At 44.9% G+C, this 19,458-nt stretch overlaps 1 protein-coding gene across 1 annotated transcript; it reads left to right on the plus strand.

The window, feature by feature from the left end:
- The first annotated feature begins 10,187 nt into the window (after window positions 1–10,187).
- Window positions 10,188–18,754, plus strand: PCTP (phosphatidylcholine transfer protein). The gene is made up of 6 exons (XM_062506420.1): window positions 10,188–10,334; window positions 13,227–13,344; window positions 16,860–16,939; window positions 17,273–17,444; window positions 18,095–18,162; window positions 18,689–18,754. Exons 1-6 carry the CDS (start codon window positions 10,188–10,190, stop codon window positions 18,752–18,754), a joined length of 651 nt encoding a protein of 216 aa, XP_062362404.1.
- The last annotated feature ends 704 nt before the right edge of the window (window positions 18,755–19,458 follow it).

Here is a 19,458-nt window from a genome sequence, read left to right on the forward strand (position 1 = left end):
ACTGCACACAGTTTAGGTATTTTAAATCAATGTCTTTATCAAAAATTCTGACAGAGCAACTTCTTAGAGGTGAAATGTCTTCCCTTCTCCTTCCCGCCCTCAATACAAAACTGAGAAGCAGAAACACATGAAATCTCTACATGAAGCTTCCAGCATTTTAACTCGGAATCATTTCAATGTGGTGCTCTCTCAGGAGGCTTCCCACACATGGAGGATCTCTGTGCAAGAGGAAAGAGCCACTACAACCCCTTCTTCTTCTTCTTCACATTTTACTCATAACCAATGGGACGCATTTGAGTTTTCCCTCTTCAAGCTCTGGACCCGATTCTCTCTATCTTACACAATATTTCCAGCACCCTTTTTTTGCTTAGGTAAAATAAAAAAAACCATAATGCTTACGCTTCACACCATGGCTATGCATTAAAGTGCTTACAGAAAATACTGTAAGGAGTCCTGTCCCGAGAGAAGAGCCTGAGTTCGTTCAGAATTCAACAGACTATAGTAATCCTCAACATAATCCCACAGCTCTGCTCCAGGTGAACACTCCTGAAAATACACAACCAGAATTTGTACTTACAAGACTCCAGGACCATTCCCTGAGCTACAGAGACGGGACAAGAACACATCGCCTCCATACCAGCTGCCTCAGGATGCAGTAAGTTTCTCTCACCAAGTTTTTAAGTAAAATCACGAAGAGATTTAAACTCTCGCACCTTTTTCGTTTTCCCGACATTAGCCGGGGTGCAGGATGGGAGCCAACCCAACCCCTCCGCAAGCCAACTCTGTTACGTGCCAACCGCACAAAACTTTCAAACGCGCCTGCTACACGACACACACACACACACACACACACACACACACCTGGGCTAAAACTCTGCGTGTCACGCCTGTCCCCGAGTACCTCTGCAAGAGAGCAGAGAGGTGATCGGGCGGGGAAAGCCCTGTGCACGTACAGCCCTCCGGTACCGAAGAGGCAGAGCTCCGCGGGACAGCCGGGGAGCGGCTCCGACTGCCGAGCCCCGCGATCGCTGGCAGCGGGGACAGAGAGCCCTGTGCCGGAGCGGAGGGAGCAGCGGGTCCCCGGCGGGCCCGAGCAGCCCCGGGGAGTCGGGCACCGGGAGCCGGGCACCGGGCACTGGGACCGGGCACCGGGAGCCGGAGCCCCGCGGACACCGAGAGCCGGCGGAGGAGCGGCTCCGGGGCAGCCAGCGAGCTGAGCCGTGCCGTGCCAGTCCACGCCACAGGCTGGGCCAGCGTGCCATAGCATGGGCCAGCGTGCCATAGCATGGGCCAGCGTGCCATAGCGAGCCGTGCCTAGCGAAGCCGAGCCGTGCCTTACCTCCCGGCCGCCGGGCGGGACTGCGGCGGCCACCAGCCCGCAGCCAGCATAAGAGGGGATGCAGCTCGCCCGCACAAGGGACTGTAAACAAAGTTCTCGGCGAGAGCGAAACAATTAAGGGACCGGAGCAAATTCAGCGGCGGGAGCTGCGGCGGGCGGGGCGGCAGCGGGACGGTCCCGCTGGGCGCGGGGGGGCGGGCAGGGTGTCCGGCAGTGCCGGGCCGGGCCGGGCTGGGCTGGGCTGGGCTGGGCTGGCCACGGGGCCCGGCCTTTGCCTCCGCCCCGCACTGCCCGCAGCCGGCTCGGGGGACACTGCCCACTGCCCGGCTCGGGGGACACTGCCCGGCACTGCCCGCAGCTCGCCACGGGGGACACTGCCCGGCTCAGGGATGCGCACGGCGGGGACAGCAAGAGGGGAGGGAGGCTCCGCATCGCGCCCCGCACGGGGCAGGTCACACACACGGGGCGGGGGGCGCGTCCTGCATCCCCTCTGCCCTGTTACAGCCCCCTCTGCCCTGTTACAGCCCCCTCTGCCCTGCTACAGCCCCTCTGCCCTGTTACAGCCCCCTCTGCCCTGCTACAGCCCCCTCTGCCCTGTTACAGCCCCCTCTGCCCTGTTACAGCCCCCTCTGCCCTGCTACAGCCCCCTCTGCCCTGTTACAGCCCCCTCTGCCCTGCTACAGCCCCCTCTGCCCTGTTACAGCCCCCTCTTCCCTGTTACAGCCCCCTCTGCCCTGCTACAGCCCCCTCTGCCCTGTTACAGCCCCTCTGCCCTGTTACAGACCCCTCTGCCCTCCTGCATCCCCCCTGCCCTCCCGCTCCCAGCCCTGCCGGCTGCTCGGCTCATCCCGGCTGCAGCAGTGTGGGTGAGGGTCAGTGCCTGTCCTGAGCTCGCTGGGGTGTCAGACGTGGCTGTGCTGGGTCAATAAAAGCACAGTCCCTGCTGAAATCCAGATGAACCCCAAGCTCAACTGCTCAGAAATTAAAGGATGAGGAACATAGCTTCAGATGGCATTCTTAGAGGATAAAGTTTTATGTATCATTTAGAAATATTTTAACTGGCTTTTCTAAGCTTTAGTTGCTCATTTCTGCAGCACATAAAATACTACAGGGGTTTGGAGTGGATGTGTGTGGGTGTGTGTTAATTTTTTACCATGATTCCTGTTATTTCAGACAAAAAGCAGACAAATTATGCTTTTAAGTCTTGTAAAAGAACATGTTTGAATTTTGTGATTAAGCTAACCCAAAGTTTATATTTAAAAGACACCATTTTATCAATGATTGATAAAAGAACAGTGCACCAGATGTATTTAATCAGCCACTGTCTGTGAAAGCATGTGTGTACTTTTGACTCCCTTTCCAGGGTGAAATCCTGGCCTTACAGAAATTAATGGCAAAATTTCCATCAACTTCACAGGGGCCAGGATTTCATCTTGTGCATCATTAAGAACTGCCCAGTGATGGAGACCCTGCCAAGGGTTCATCTCCTCCAGACAAATCATCCAGGTTCTGGAAAAGCTCCACAGCATTATGCGAGAAACTGCCAATTTTTTTTTCCCCCACTTCCTGGTGCTCCCATCAAATACATCAGCATTTGAGCAAAAATTACAAACAAACTGGATCTGGGGGGAAATTCATTAGGCAGGATCTCTTGGACCATTGTCTGATCCTTCCCAATGCAGGCAGCTGTGTCTGTAATATCTTTATTAGACTTGACAAGTTCCATCTCAAAAAAAAAAAAAAACCAAAAAACAAAAAACAGGTTCCTACTCCTCCTGTTGGAGACTACAAGCCTTTATTCTGTTGATATCTAGGAACCTTGGTTTTAGCTAAATGGACTCATAGACAATTACATGTGAACAAGCAAGCATTTGGCTGAAGCACTTTTCTTTCTTTTGGCAATTAACCCTCGAATGCTCTAAGAGGGAGAAATTAAACTCTCTCAGGCTTATTTTCAATCATTTTTTCAGATGTCTCACCAATTTCTTTCATGGAAGGGCAAGTATTTTCATGGCCTACTAGAAATACTAACATTTCATAATTTTCTTCTGATTGTTCAGGATGTCTGGTTTTATCTCCAGCATCAGTTTCATTTTTCACTTTATATCAGAAATTCTTGCTGTTAGCACATGTGTGCATGACCCAAATTTCACCCCATTCCTATTACATCAGTTCCTCTCTAGTCCTTCCAGTCCTCCTATTTGGTCCTCCTATGCTGACAGAGAACCTCCCTCCCAGGTTTACATCATCCTCAGCTCCACTAGTACATTCCAATTTTTCCATGCCAACTTCATTGTTGAAAGTATTACATAAAATACTGGAAGTTTTACATAAGATATCTCACGAAACTGATTTTTAGGAGCTATTCTAATACACATAAACAAGCACCGAAGCTGAGCTTAGAATTCATGTTTCTTTACAAATAAATGCCCTAACAACAGGCCAAAAAGTCATTCTCCTAGACCTCATGCAATTCTTATTTCTTGCTGTGAAGCATAAAAGCTGCAAGGAAAAGTGATGGGAATTACATCTTCTTGCTGTGAAGCATAAAAGCTGCAATGAAAAGTGATGGCAATGACATCTTCTCTAGTGCTGAGAGATCAGTGGGCTCCCCTCTAGAAGGATGGGTTTGTAGCACTCAGGCACTGAAGGGTTTGAAACACCTTGGGTACCAGCCCTCTGGCCTTTTAAAAAAAGGGATGACTGACTACCTCTGCTTCTTAGAGTCCTGCTGTGCTCTGAACACAGCTCTCCAAGGATGTAAGGGAAGAAGGACCAGACACATCCAGAGCAAGTTCAGCACCTGCAGAAATTCAGTGCAAACAGCTGAGGAAACTTCAGGGCTGAGCAACAGCTGCAGTGAGGGGTTACAGGTTCACAGCTTTGGACTGCCAGGATTCAGTGATGCACAGCTCCCCTTTAGGACTTGCCCTAAATGACAAAATCTCCTCCCTGGGGCCTAAACACAGCTGCTTAGAGGGAAGTGCAGCCCCAAAGCTGGGCTGAGAAGCAAGAAGCGTGTGTGATTCTGGAACCCATGGCGCCTACTGAGAGAGCAGTTTTGCTCCTAAATTGAGCAATGCTGTTGCTCTGCCGTCTGAAACACACTCGCAATACTTCATGGCTTCCTTTGAGTTTCTAACAGTCTCCTGGGCCTTAACAGCACAGCAAACAGTGACTCACTAATCTGGCAAAGTACAACCATTCTAGGCTCCCTATTCAATTAGTTTTTCTTGCCTTTTCCTTAACCCTCCACTGACTTTTCCTTTTATTTTATCCCTAAGCCCACACACGGACACAACACGTCAGTTTACTGCATTTAGTGAAACTGGCAGAAAGCACCCTCTCAATGTGTTTCATATGTTATAAATTATCCTTACCATGCCATCCAGTGTATGTGTTTTGTGATGAGGAATGGAGTCCAAAAGGAGCCCAAATCCAGAGAAGAACATAATTTCACATAAAATGCTGTAGCTCCCCTTTCATTAACACAGTTTACAGCCCAGTTGGTTGACAGCCATGCAAACCAGCCACTCTGTGGGTAATCAGGCTCATGAAATGGATGTGCTTATAACAACTGTGAGAAACCTCTTTGGTGGCTGGGAATATGGAAAGGAACTTTCTTTGAACTCCATTAGAATCTACTAGTACTTTGGTCAACATCAGTTATCCTGCTGTGCATGTGAACTTTGTTATTGCCTTCCTTGACTTTCACTTAATCTTCCTGCAGTGCTGAAAAAGGTATCTGGAACTGAAAACAATTATTCTTATCTCCTACTGCTTTCATAATTACATGAAACTCCCATTTGAAGCGCTTCATTCCTTGTGTGGACATGTGCTTTTAATTAGCAGAGGGATGCATCACACCACAAGAAGCCAATTCCTCAACCTTGCATAAGTTGGTTACAGAACCTCTGAATCTTCAGCCACCGTGGCAGCTTTCTGGCCAAGTCAGGGGAAGCCTGGGAGCAAACTCCAGGCACTGTAATTTCACCATAACCAGGATTTTTGTTAGAGACTATTGCAGTAGGATGCAACAGATTCAGACAAGATTTAAGTTCAGAATAGGAATGATCTCTTTTCTTGGTTTTCCACCTGCACTGAGTAACCCAAAGAATTTACAAGGCTCAAAGACATGAAGGGAAAGGCAGACAAAAAGCTGGAAAAGTGATTTGTCCAAGTTAGTGGATAGCATCAACAGACATTTTCATTTCATTTGCTTCCCTTCTCAGCAGGTAAGGTATAAAAAGCATACACTGCTCCCTCTGCAAATGGTCTAATAAACATGGAGCACTTCAGCCAGCTGTTATTGACCCCTCACAGTAGAAAGAAAATTATGAGTTTTAAGCTACACAAGCCATTGTCTGAATTACTCCCTGTCTGATGAGTCTTTGTCCTACTTCACTACAATCCTGAGGACTAAATTTATACACAAGATCTATCTAAAATACTGCACAAGGTTAAAATGCACAGCTTTTCTCCTACTTAACAGATGACTTCTGTGAAATCTATTGTAAGTCAAGTGTCTGACCTAAAGGGTAGTTAAAAAAGAAAAAAAAAATATTGCAGTAAGACCAGTTCTTACTGTTCCCACAAAAGAGAGCTTTTCATATATAGCACCTACTTTAGCATCACCTGCTAAAGGAAATGTTTAGAAATATTTCTACATCCATGTAAACAAGGTAAGAAAGTAAAGTGGAGGGTGTGGCAGTGCTAACCATTTACCAAACCAAGATCTAAACGGGCTGTCTTAGCCATTGACTTGAGGTATTTTAGGTCATGCAGGTAGTGATGAAATCCCTTCTTTCCTACAGTGAAGTTTAAAATTACCCCTCTTTCCTCAGGGCCAGGTAAACAGGTTGCACCTCTTTATCTCCAGTGTATTTGCACTGGGAGTGCGTTACTTTCCTGAAAAACTGTGGCTAAAATATGTAAATCAAAAAGGAAACATGGCAAAATGAAAGAGATGGGTTCTGACACCAGGAGTCCAGCATAACGAACTACCTACCAAAGGTAAAAAATGCTTAGTATCAGAAGGCAGAAAACCAGCAGAACTCCAGTTACTCTCTGAATCCTCTTCTATTTGGGTGGAACTCTGTTGGAACTAGATTTTCGATACAGAAACAGTCATAATTTGTGGTTAAATTCAACTCCATGAAGAAGGCATTATAAACCAGCCACTTATGACACCTGACAGCTCAAGCAGTGCATGTCTTGTGCTAGTTCTTTGCAAAAATCACCCTAGGTGACCCTCCCTGCCTAAATACTTAGGAATAAAAACATATATATTTTTTTATATATAAAGGTTTTGCTATAGCAGACAGGCTATATATTCTGTGTATTCTAAAAATGTTGGAAAAACAGATTTCCCTTTGACTCATACAAGAGAGGAGAACATAGATTGCCTTACACATGCATGGCTGTGATGGGAGATGCTGTTACTTCTCAGCTTTTTGGATGAAGAATCTTCTTGCAAACTGCAAAAGTCATTAAATAATTGGTGAGAAAGGCTTTTACATTATGTAGTCAATAAAGCAACAGCAGCAGAAGCTTGTAATTGCTTTGGCTGTGTATACTAGAAATAAAAATGTACGTACTGTACAAATGGTAGGTCAAGACTATTCATCAGTTTTGCAAAGTTTTTGGAACGCACTGAGTAAAATGGAATTACAGTAGTATATAAATGTCTGCACAGTAGTTGAATCCATCAAAATTCCACATCTTTAGTTCATCTTCAAGAATTTCTCAAAGTGCACCAGTGCCACACAGAGACAAATAGAGGAAAACACAATATAGCTGGGAACATTCTCCCACATATGGACACCCATAACCAAAACAAACACTGAAAATTGCCTGGAGCCTGAAAACATCAATGTAGTATTCATTGCTGGTTTCACTTCTGGCCACATATGATTTTCTGATGCAGGTGTTGTCCAGTTTCCTGGTTTTGTTTCGTGCCACAGAATTCATTGGATTCCCCAGCACTGACTTCAGTAACAGAAGGGTTAGGTGTTAGGTGGGAATTCATACAGATTATTCCCCTTCTAAAAACTGGTGGAAGATTCAGGTACATTAATGCCACTGATAGCCCAAATCAGCAAGTTGCCTTGAGGTATATTTCCCATTCAGAGCAGCAGCAGCTAAATAGAACCATAAAATCACAAAATGGTTTGGATTGAAGGATCCTTAAAGATCATCCCATCTCATTCCAACTCTTTGCCATGGTCAGGGACACCTTCCACTAGACCAGGTGCTCAGTCCAACCTGTCCTTAAACACCACCACAGATAAAAGCTAAACCTTCCCATACCAGAAAGCCTGACTGAAAACCAGATATCCTAACTCCTACACTATAGGGTAACTAACCTGAAGCCTGAGATCCAACAAGTACATGACTCAAGCTATGGGCACTTTTGAAACTCCCCCTCATTGCCCCAGAATAGTAACCCTCTCTTTTCACTCAGATGCTCTTTAGGTCCCTGATTCATGTGTGGGACTGGATTTTGCTGTATCCAGGCTGCCTTTGGGTTCTTGTTCCCAGACCCCCAGCTGCCCCAGCGCAGCTGCTGTCCCACAGTGTTGGGGCAGAGCAGTGGAAAATCAGTCCTGAACTCATCCCAGCCTACAGCCACTACCCAGCAGTGAAGATTCTAAAGGACTTGGGTTCAAACTTCAGATGCTATCCCTAAACTAAAGGCAATACATGGAAATACAAGTGATAAATAATAACACTTATGTAAACATACACGAAAACAGAAAATAAAACTCTCAGAACAGCTTGTGCTTTCTCGGTAATCACCACTCCTTATTTACCAAGAAAAAAGGTCACATAGTAATGCCTTTTTTGAAAGCTTTTGTCCCTAGAGTGGCCTTGTGAGATAAATCTCTTTTTCCATTAAAGTACAGGGGAAAGAGGGAGTGGTCAGGCAGCTGAAGCCAACTTACTGATGCCATGTAGACAACCATATAATGCAAAACATTGACCTTAAAATAATAGGCAACATGGAGCTGTGAACACTTCAGTCCTTTTGCACAAACAAGGAGATCATGTAATCTCATAGGCATGTGTCCTTGCTGCATGTTAAAGATCAGTTCTTGACTCACAACTCCTCCTTTTTCATACTAGGTCAAAGTCACCTCTGTGCAAACAAGAGCCAAAAGCTCCTTCAGTTTCACTGAGCCCTATTTCAGAGAAAGAAAGGAACTTAAAACTGAGACAGCAATCTGATAAAAGCTTTGCAAAAGTAAAGAAATATTTCTGCAAGAAAAACTAAATTAGTCTCACCTCCAGGCCATTGCCTCATATTCCATTTTAAAGACCAGCTCCTCAGCTGGGTGGGCAGCACACCTTCACTCAAGGTAACTTAGCCAAGAAATCACTCATAAGGGATCAGCCATAAGAAATGTATTGCCTTGATATTTGGAGAACCAACTGGGCTCACTGAGAGCATGCCATTTTAATTAATGTTTAAAGAAAGAACAAAAATAAGCAAAAATATTTATACCTGTTGTATAAATATTAGTAACAATAACAATAATAATCATCATAATACACGTAAGATTACTACAAAAAAACAAACAAACAAACAAACAAACAAACCTGAAATGTTTGCCTAGCAGTCTCAGTGGGGAGGTAGGAGTTGGTAAGATACGAGCAGATATTTATTATCATTACTGACATTATTTTATAAAGATGGTACAGGTCAAGTTCTGGCATCAAAGTTACATACTGTGAGGAAGTTAGTGAGATACAATCTTGCCCTCTGCCAAAATGCTTTCCCCATTAGTTTTCTGGACTGTGCAAGGATGAGGGTCAGCCTGTATGTCCAACCCAGTCAGCCAGAAATCCTCATGCTCTGCTTGCAAACCAATTGACTGGAACTGGAAAGGACAGCTGACATAAGTGAACTCTTTGTCAAAGAGCTCAGCCACTTGGCAGGGAAGCTAAAAGCACTACATTATTCCAACCTTGCACAGAGGTTAACACCAAATACATTGGGTGGTGCTGCCAGTCAGTAGGTTTGATGATGTCCCACTGCTCAGAGCTGCTTGTTCTTTCTGAAGACACGGTGTTCAGCAGGAAAATCTCACAGGAATTAGAAGAATAAAGCTGTAATGAAAACAGATTTACAACTCCTGGAAGAAAACCTGCCACAGTCAATTTTGAAGGCCTTAATGCTTAGGCTGAGTGTGATAGGTGGTGTCACTGCAGAGCCTGACCAAGATACAAGATGTGTCTCTGCCACTGGATTCCTCCTGCCCGGGCTCATTCCAGTGGATGTTGCCGGTCCCCTTCCATTCTGTCCAGCCCAGTGCAGCCCAGTGCAGCCCGGTGTGCCATGGCCAGAGGCTGCTGTCCCCTGCTCTTTGCCAGGCTGGCCGTGCCTCGGTGCAGTGTGCCAGGGCCACACTCGCCTGCCAACTGCACAGCAGTTACAGGTTCTTTACAGAATACTCTCGTGTGTACAGTCCGTAAGGAAAACTGCCTTTCTAAACGTGAAGACGTACAAAAATACACAGAAATACACGTGCTCACAGCGTTCGATCCACGTCCTTTGGGAACCCCAGAGGGAAGGCCCTGACCATCACACCCACGAACCCGCCGCCGTTCTGGCACCAGGCTAATGTCACGCACACTTAAAGGCAGCAGCACCGAGACGCCGCCCAAGCCGGGAGCGCACCCGCAGGGCAGGGATGTGCCGTGACCCGCGGTGATCCCCGGGCCCGCGGTGATCCCCGGGCCCGCAGCTCGGCGGGGCCCGGCCGCGGGGCGGAGCGGGGCGGGCCGGGCCGGACGGAGGCTGTGCCGGGCCCGGGCTGTGCCCGCGGGGCCGCCGGGGATGGCGGGGATGGAGGAGCCCTTATCGCGGGGCTTCTCGGAGGAGCAGTTTCGGGCCGCCTGCCGGGAGCTGGAGCAGCCGGCGCCGGTCGCGGCGGGGCCCTGGCAGCTCCTGGTGGAGACCATGGGCGTGCGCATCTACCGGCTGTACCACGAGGTGAGCGGGGCGGCCGGGACCGGGCCGGTGGTGGCCGGGATGGTGACCGGGACCGGGGCGGTGGTGGCCGGGATGGAGGCCGGGACCGGGCCGGTGGTGGCCGGGCCGGTGACCGGGACCGGGCCGGTGGTGGCCGGGACGGTGACCGGGACCGGGCCGGTGGTGGCCGGGATGGTGACCGGGACCGGGGCGCTGGTGGCCGGGATGGAGGCCGGGACCGGGCCGGTGGTGGCCGGGATGGTGACCGGCATGCGGGGACTCCTCGGGACCCTGCCCGGAGCCGCCGGTTCCCCGCACAGGCCTGGGCTCGGTGTCTCCCGGCTCACAGAAAGCCGCTTTCCGGGTAATGCCATTAAGTGCTGATGGAAAGCTGCCGTGCCGCAGTGGCCCCGCTCCGTGCCGGGGAGCGGAGCTGGTGCGCAGCTGGGTGGGAATTCCCGGGTGCTCCATGTACCCCCCTCCCTCCCCAGCCTCGCAGGGGGTTTGTGGGGAGGGCGGCACGTCCCTAAACATCGGCTCCCGAGCCACCCCCGTGTCGCAGCATCCTGCTCTGATGGGGTCCTCCCCCCTTCCTGCCACTCTCCAGAACTCCCTTCACACTTAATTCCACAGTTCGCCCTCTAAAATCAGGAGGTGGTTCAGAAAGGGTCGGAATTAAATTTTCTCCCCTTTCTGAGGGGCCTAGCTTCTTTAAAGAACTTAAGTCGTTTAGGAACTGACTTGTGATTGACAGTGTTTCTATTCTGACGCGGATTTATTATTCAATACTGACTTCTAAATCCATATATAAATATATATATAAATATCCTGGGTTTTTTAAACTGAATGATTACAGTTCCCTCTCAACTCTTTCTGGACTTCATGCTGTTCTTTGCATGACAATTTTGTATTTGTAATCTGAGAAGTCATTTCAGCAATGGTTATGTTAGAAAAAGCCAGCAAGCATGCAGGGCTATGCTAGAGGTACAATGGGGTGGAGAAAGCCTCTTTTAAAAAAACATCAGTTCATATACCTTGGAATTTTCTTCAGTGATAAATAGTCCCTGTTTACAGTGGTGACTGGCAGTGGCAAGACAAGCTTATCATTAGGTGCACACAGCACAGGTGAGGCTGGGGTGCCTGCCATGCAGGAATTAGTGTGGTGATGGACTACAGGGTGCTGGGGGTGTTCCTGCTGCAGTGGATGAAGTAGAAGCTTTAGGATCAGAGCTCAAGCCAGACCTGTAAATGCATTATGCAGTGAATGAAGGCAAAGGAACTTGGGAAGGCTGGAGGCTGGATTTAGCCAGGCACACAAGACCAGGGAAACCCTGGCTCACTGCAGTGGCTGTGCTGCTGTTGTATGAATGGCAGCTGGTGAGATGGAAAGTAGCTCAGGCTTCTCCTTGTCATCCTCTTGTGCTTTTATACAGAAGGACTGTAGTGCTAAAATGACTATTTGAGACTAAAAAAAAAAAAAAAAGAAATATTTACAGGTGTCAGTCTTTTTTAATGTAGTGTACGATGCTCCTAGTTTGGGCTGGATGGACAGACTACATAGGATGCAAGAGACCTTTTCAAGTCCAATCTTCTGTTTCTCCTGGGAAATAAATCTCCTGTTTTGTCTTTCAGTTGCTTCAGATTGCTACAAGAGAAGATGAATGAAGTCTAGAAGGAGGGTCTTTGTTTAAAGTTGTTACTGGAAAAATTAGCTTCTAGCACTTACCAAACTGCAACTCCCCTGTAGCAACAGTAGTCCAGGAAGCTGAAAGCAGCAATTACTCTTCCTTCTGTTGCCTTCTCTTTTTGCCTTGTCTTTCCACCTTCTCTGCAGGCTGCAGAAATAGATCTGGGCCTTCCTGCTCAGTGCTGTATCCCAGCCAAGCTGATTGACTCTCTTGATGACAGGCTTCAGAAAAAACTGAAACATTTCACTCTTGTTTTAACTTTCTTACTGTAAATTGCTGCTTTTCTTGTGAGAATAAAAATGTTGATGCCTCCTACAAATATGATGAATGTGTGGGGTTACACAGGTGTTGAATAGTTCAGGTTTGAAGCTGGTGATTGCTGCTTCAGTGAAGCCACAGTGAAGATGAGTAGCTTAAGTTTCTTGCTCACGTTAGTACTTTCTGGTACTTCAAATCTTCATCTTCTAAAGTTAATTTGTGAGGAAAAGAAGAAAATTCATCTATTCACTAACAGAATGTTGTATAATCCTTGTCTTTCTTTCCTTGGGAATGCTTGGATTTGATTTCTACACTGTATATTTTAAATGCTCTCACTGTTTTAATTTAGTCCTGAAGTTGTACTAACAATGGTACAAACATTGCTCTATAGGCACAGATGGAATTGCCATATGTTGAAAGTAAAACAGGAGATATCCTGCACCCCACCCCTTCAGTGCATACAGCTTTCTGAAGGAAAATAGCTGATAAATACTCAAGGCAGATACAAGAGTGCATTGTATGTAAGCATGGACACTGTAAAGCATTCTTGTATCCCAGCCTGATGTACAAACATAACTAACTTGCCACAAGAAATTAATGCTTCTGGTAAACCTCAGTGGGGGCAGGATTTAGTCCACACTGACCACTGGAGATGAAAAGTGGACTGTGTTTGTGAAGAAACGTGCTCCCTCTGGAACTCCTGATGAAGTACAAGGATACTGGTGTAAGGGAAGGAACAGCCATTGTGCAGGGCAGGTCAGCCTGGCTGGATTTAAACTTTCATGTATAGATCAAAAAGTCGAGAGGTTAAAGACTGAGTCTTGCATTGTTTTCTGAACACTTGCTTTCACAGCTCTTGAGCATATTTGTAATTTGTGCCCCACCTAACTTCCTTCAGCTGTTCTCCCTGATGTGGAGTACTTCCCTTTCCTGTGTGACTTTTCCTCTCTTCATTCTGTTTCCACAGCAATCAGGACTTTATGAATATAAAATCTTTGGTGGTCTTGCTGATGTTCCCCCAAAACTGTGTGCAGATGTCTACATGGACTTGGATTTCAGAAAAAAGTGGGATCAGTATGTAAAAGGTAAGCTCATCTAGGCAGTGTAAAAGCAAGCTGGAGTCCACATTGATTGTTCCCACTAAAACTTTCCTTAAAGGAATTTTGAAGTTACTGCCTCCAAAGACTTTGGGTCAGACTTTTGGGATAAGGCTGCACTCTGCAAATGTACAAATAAACACTGATTTATTATCACTAATGTCTCAACAGCATTTATATTTCTTCTGGAATGAATCCTTTCCATGTTGGTTAAAGCATCTGATTAGCATCACTGGTTATGTCAGAGTACCTTGTAACTTCTGGCTGTAATGCTTACGTTAAATTTTAGTAGGTGTCTTGGTGAGAAATGGAGGTGATGCCTTTTGTGCATCTCTGCATATGGCAGTGGAGCAGTGCATCATAGAGTAGCAGGTTGGAAGGGACTTCTGGGATTATCTGGTCCAAACGTCCTTGGTGTGAGCACAGTCAAGACAAGATGGCCCAGCACCCTGTTCAACTGAGCCTTAAAATTTCTCCTTGGCGAGATTATTTCAAAGGCTTACTGTTCTCACTGTGAAAATTTTTTCTCAGGTTTCCACCAGTTTGATGCATGATGGAATATCTTTTCCTGAAAGCATGGTTGTTCTTGGCACCTTTGAGAGTCAGGAATGAGTGTATGGAGAGAATACGTGGTAACTTCAGGCTTTTACAGAGAAAGGAATAGCTAATTTAGTTAAGTTTATTTAGTGTTGTCTTTGTAAAAGCGTGTGGAACCTGGATATCCATATGGTTTTAAAATATCTTAAGTCAGCAGTAACAAAGGGTTCAGCTGATGTAGATATCCAATAATCCATTTATTTTAAAGATGGGGAGCCTTTTCTTTTTAAGCCTGTGCTTGAAGTCAGAGCAGGCTAGTAAAACTGAAAAGTGGTCAAAGTGTTTTGCTGAACAAAGAGCAGTGTTAAAAAGCAAAGACTTTTAAAATGTTATGCTTGTTAGTTTTAGGACCGCTTCACAGTGAATGATTGCTGATAATGCCAGTGGCTGTATTTATACAAAGACCCATAAATTTAACTCATGTCAGTCTTGGTCAAATTTAAGGAGTAGTGACTTCATTAAGAAGTGTTAATTGTCAAAATGGTCAGTAGCATTCTTGTAGCAAGAGCCATTTGTGCCAGAGTGGGACTCAGCATTGTCGTATTGGATGTAAAAATACTCTGTTGAGTTACTTCAGTAGTCTTTAAGTGCATTTAGGAGAAATGAATGCTTCTTAAACAAACACTTTTTTTTAAATTCCTTCATAGAGAAAAGAAAGGAAGCTGCTGGGGGAAGCTACACCCTTAAACTAAAAACTAGATAATGTTGCAGCACTGACATTTATATCCTTGCTGAACGTGGTTTGTTCATCTGTTAATTAATAACTTGTGCTGGTGCTTTAAATCCAGCATTTCACAGAAATTAACTCAAAGGGCATAAATACAACATAATGCTTTCCTTCCTACTTAAAAATTGACACAAGCCCACCCATTTTTTAGGACAGTACCTATGATGAAATAGTACTAGCAGTGTTTTAAATGTAACCCCAGTTCAGCCTGGGCTTTTTCTTTCATATTTTGGAAGAAACCCCAGAAATCTTCCATTGAGGGCCTTCTTGTTCTTGGTGTTGCTGTTTATATTCCTTGGTGCTCTTACAGCTGTGTAAGTGGCAATCCAAAGGAGAGTTCTGTGCTGAACTGCTGGCTGGCAGTGAAATATAAGTCTGACCAGAGCAGAAGTAGCTGCTGCCATTTTAGCTGAAAAGACAACTAACTGCTCCTGAATGCTTTCAAATATCCATGAGATGTGGACATCCTGGGGCCTGGTTTGTGCTGCAGCTGCCAGTTCAGCAGGGAAGTTGTGACTAAACTGTAGAGTAGTAGCTGAGGTACCACATGCTTCTGTGGCACAGTGCAAAATGTTTGGGCCTGAGCAATACTGAAACGTGCTACTCCTGATTGCAGCACCTTCCTGATCGAGATCAGACTTCCCAACAATTTAACAGTAATAACTGACTGTTGAAGCAGTAAGTGCTGCTGTGCCTATTACGGATAGAATGGACTTGTGATCTCTTGTAGTGATGCTAAATGAAATCAGATTATTGATTAAAATGCACTGTATTGTGGTTTGAAATGAATACAGGTGGGATGCAGTTTATCTATTGTGTGTTTTTCCCGTGTCTGCAAAGATAGGTAAATGAGGTAGCTAATAACAGTTGCATTGGGGTCTTTAAAACAGTGTCATGCTGCCTTTGAAAAAGGAAATCCCTGTGGTTTGAAGTGAAAGTAAAGTGAATAATCCAATGCTCCAGTGACCTCTGGTGGAAAACATGAATGTGGGCTATTACAACACCAGGTGCACTCAGTCCCGCTCCAGCTGGAGAAGAGGAGAAGCTGTTTCTGTGGGTGACAGCTGGTCTGCAGGGCACACTAACAGAAGCCTGGTTTGGATTATATTAAATATATTATACAGGGAAAGAATCTCCCATCTGGGGCACTGTTCTTGCCTTGTCAATGAGATTATCAGTTTATTCTGGACTCAGTTTCAAAAACCTGGATCTGGAAGATACAGAGCACCTCAGGCACAAGTCTACTCTCAAGGAAGACCACTGTGACTGTTAAGGTGAACCACCTTTCTGCATCACACTCTTCTTTATCCCAGGCCCTGAGCCAACAGAAGTTCCCCCTGGCTCAGCCCCATGGCTTGTCAGGTCCATTGCCCTCACAGTGGCACTTGCTGCCTCAGGGAAAGAAGCTGGACTGTAGATTGGTTTTCAAACTCAGTTAAGTGGTTTGATTAGAATTTATTTTTCTCCTTCATGCCAGACTAGTCTGTGACTGAGTCACTGCCATGTTTTAAGCACTATTCTTGGCTTACTTCTTTTTCATGTTCTGCTGCCTTCTGATTTGAGTTTCCAGGCAGACTGAAGGTGGTGTAATGAAGGCTTATAAAATGCTCAAGATTCTAGTTTGCTGTTGCATGTATATATGGCTGTGAAATTCCTGACAGCTTTTCCAAAATTCATTAATCCCTCATGTAAGATGTCTCCAGGTGTTAAAAAGCTGCACTCATACTAGTTCCATGTTAACTCAGTATAATGACATGCCTGTGAAAAAGCACGTTGTACTTGTGACTTAGAATTTCGTAGAACATGCACAGTTGAGGAAAAAGCTTTGAGACAGAAAGGCTTTGAATGAGCAAACTATTGGAAAAGGAAATTTACTCTGCTTCCCCCAGAATTGTTCTGATTTTATGAGGCTTTTTTTGGTTTTTTTTCCCCCACCAATTAATCCAATAGCCACAGAAGAGCAGGCCACTTACTTTTGTGTATTTAATTCCTGAACAGTCCTTGTACAGCACTTCTTAATACCTCTTACTTCTAAAATTCTACATACATACCAATTTTGACATCAGGGTTGCATATAAAATGTGTTCATGTCAGAAATCTGAGCCATTTTTGATGCCATCTATATATCTGTTGCAGTAGAAATTAAAAATATCTAACAGTCTTCTTCTTTCAACTGTAGAACTGTATGAGGAAACACATGATGGTGAAAAAGTAATCTACTGGGAAGTGAAGTACCCTTTTCCTCTCTCAAACAGAGATGTATCCTTTCAGGCTTTTGTTCCTCTTGCAGTTTTTGCCACTTGGTCATCCAGGAATTCCAACAATGAGCTGATTCCATCACTCTGCTGTACTGATCTAAGATCTTGCACTCCTCGTGTTACATGAATATATACAGCATGAAGAGGAGTGTGGATGCCTCTTCCCACACAGAGCTGGAGCTCACATAGCTGAATTACTGCTCTGCAGGATTGAATCCTGTAGGGACATGAGAAATAATTAGAAGGAGCTGCTGTTTGTGATGGAGTTCACTTGTCAACTCCTCATCCTTCAAACTGACATTGTTTTGACATGCCTCCTAAACTTGCAATGCAGTATGTCTATATTCGGGAATGCCAGGAGATGGATGTGGATGGGAGGAAGATCTGGGTTGTGTTAGCAAAAAGTGTGGCTGTTCCTCAGTGCCCTGAAAAGCCTGGTGTTATCAGAGTTAAAAGCTATAAACAAAGCCTGGTAATTGAAAGTGATGGCAAGGCTGGATGTAAAGGTAAGAGGTGAAGAAAATGTGTGGCAAGTCATGTAGCCAGGGAATGTATGTATTAGCAAAGGACACAAAGAGGGGGACTGGAAGTTTTAAGCCAAGGGTTACTTTAAAGTGAATGAAACCTTTGGAAATGTCCAGTGCAGAGCACTACTGTGAAGAATCTTTTTATTTAGCAGTTGGGCTGGGTGGCTAAGACTAGTCTATTGACCACTTTCTTCTGCCCTCCCATCCCACCCCCAGTCTGTAACTTCTTTTCCTGCCAGTTCAGCTGGGGAGACACTGCTGCCATTTTTTTAACTCAGCAATGATTCAAGTATTGTGTTTGACAGATGTATAGATTAAAAGGTTTGCTTAGTACTTGACTTCTGTCTGAGATGAATCTTTTAAAGACAATCTTATTTTATGAGACAGGGTGCCAAAAATGGTTTGCAATAATCTGAATTTCTATTGTGGCTCTGTCAGCTTCCCAGAGGTTAACAGGGATTGCCTGTATTTATTTCACACTCCACTTCAGGAGAAGTTGATTTTTTGTGCAGAATTTAGAGTGGAACTGTTGTGGTTGGTGCTTCAGTGATGCACACCAGCAGTTTCTGTCACAGTGTGTTAGAGCTGAGTCTCCAGTAACTGTCTGGTAACTTCTGTCTCCTCTCTAGTCTATATGTACTATTTTGATAATCCTGGTGGCATGATTCCATCCTGGCTGGTCAACTGGGCTGCCAAGGTAAGGAAAGGTTACAGACAATGATCTTTGGCTCATCTGCTGCAAACAATGAATTCACTGCAGTCACACCAATCTTCCACGTGTTGGGCAGATTTAATTTTTTCTGAAACTGATGTATTTGCCTTCCTAGCTTTAACACAGTCTCATTTGCAGTCTCACTATTGCATGCTCTCATGACAATAGTTTTAATTAATTTACTTATTTTAATTCCCGTCAAATTACTTTGGTTTGTCAACTAGGCAGGTAAATTTCTGCAGCAAACCCCAAATAATCTGTGTTTCAGAGCATATATGAATAGCTTCAAGAGAAATAAACTTCAGTAATGCACTTTGTTCCTGAAGCAGTCAAGGAATGGCTTGATGCTATGTACCAGATCTTAGACTTGTATCTTAGATAATTGTATATTAGATCTTAGAACTGTATCTGTTTGAAGGCCTTGGTCTATATAATGGGAATTCTCATCTTGCTTATAATTATTATTGATTTCTTTATGCAAGAATAACTTTTTCTGCCTTTCTCTTTACAGAGTGGTGTGCCTGCTTTCTTGAAGGATATACAAAAAGCTTGCCTTAATTATTCTAAGAGCACATAGGTGTTGAAATTTATCTTAATTATTTAATTCCTAGATCTCTGCTCTTACAGGAGCGGCTGTTATATATTACACTGGATAAAATCTACCTCTAATATTGGAAAGACTTTTATTTTAGTTGAGTAATGCATTGAGTTTTATTAGATTTTTTTTTCCATCTCCAACTGAAGAGCTGGCCACTGGCAAGGTAACACCAACATCAGCTGCAGCTTTTGAAAGTACTCAAGTTTAGCTTTTTTCTCCATGCTTTATGCTGGTTGTCAGGTGTCAACTAGAGGAGTTCTGTGATGGATATGCTACATCCTTGCACAAGAGACAACAATCTTACTAGAAAAACGTCTGAAGTTGGACTGCAAATTATCTGCATCTGTTACAGCTGGATCTGCCTTTGTTACCTTGAAGGGTGGCTTCTTCCTGAAACTCAGTAATGGAACTTGAATTGCATAGGAGGAAATGCTTTTGCTACCCAAGTTTGTCATTCTTAAACTCTCTGCCTGATATAAACCTAAAAAAAATGCTGAGGGATGAAGTAAATTGTAATGTGCAGTAGGAAATGGAAGTCTGTGATGCTAAGCTCCCTTAAATCCAGATGTGAAAAGATTGAGCTTAAAGCCTTGCACTCACAGCTTCATACTTCTGCATGAAAAGTAAAAACCGTTAGCTGTGTCCAGCTAGAAGAAAAAGGAGGAGATGACTTCTTGCATGTT

This window comes from Cinclus cinclus, chromosome 20, assembly GCF_963662255.1.
Source record: "Cinclus cinclus chromosome 20, bCinCin1.1, whole genome shotgun sequence".
In the NCBI taxonomy this organism is placed as follows: Eukaryota; Metazoa; Chordata; class Aves; order Passeriformes; family Cinclidae; genus Cinclus; species Cinclus cinclus.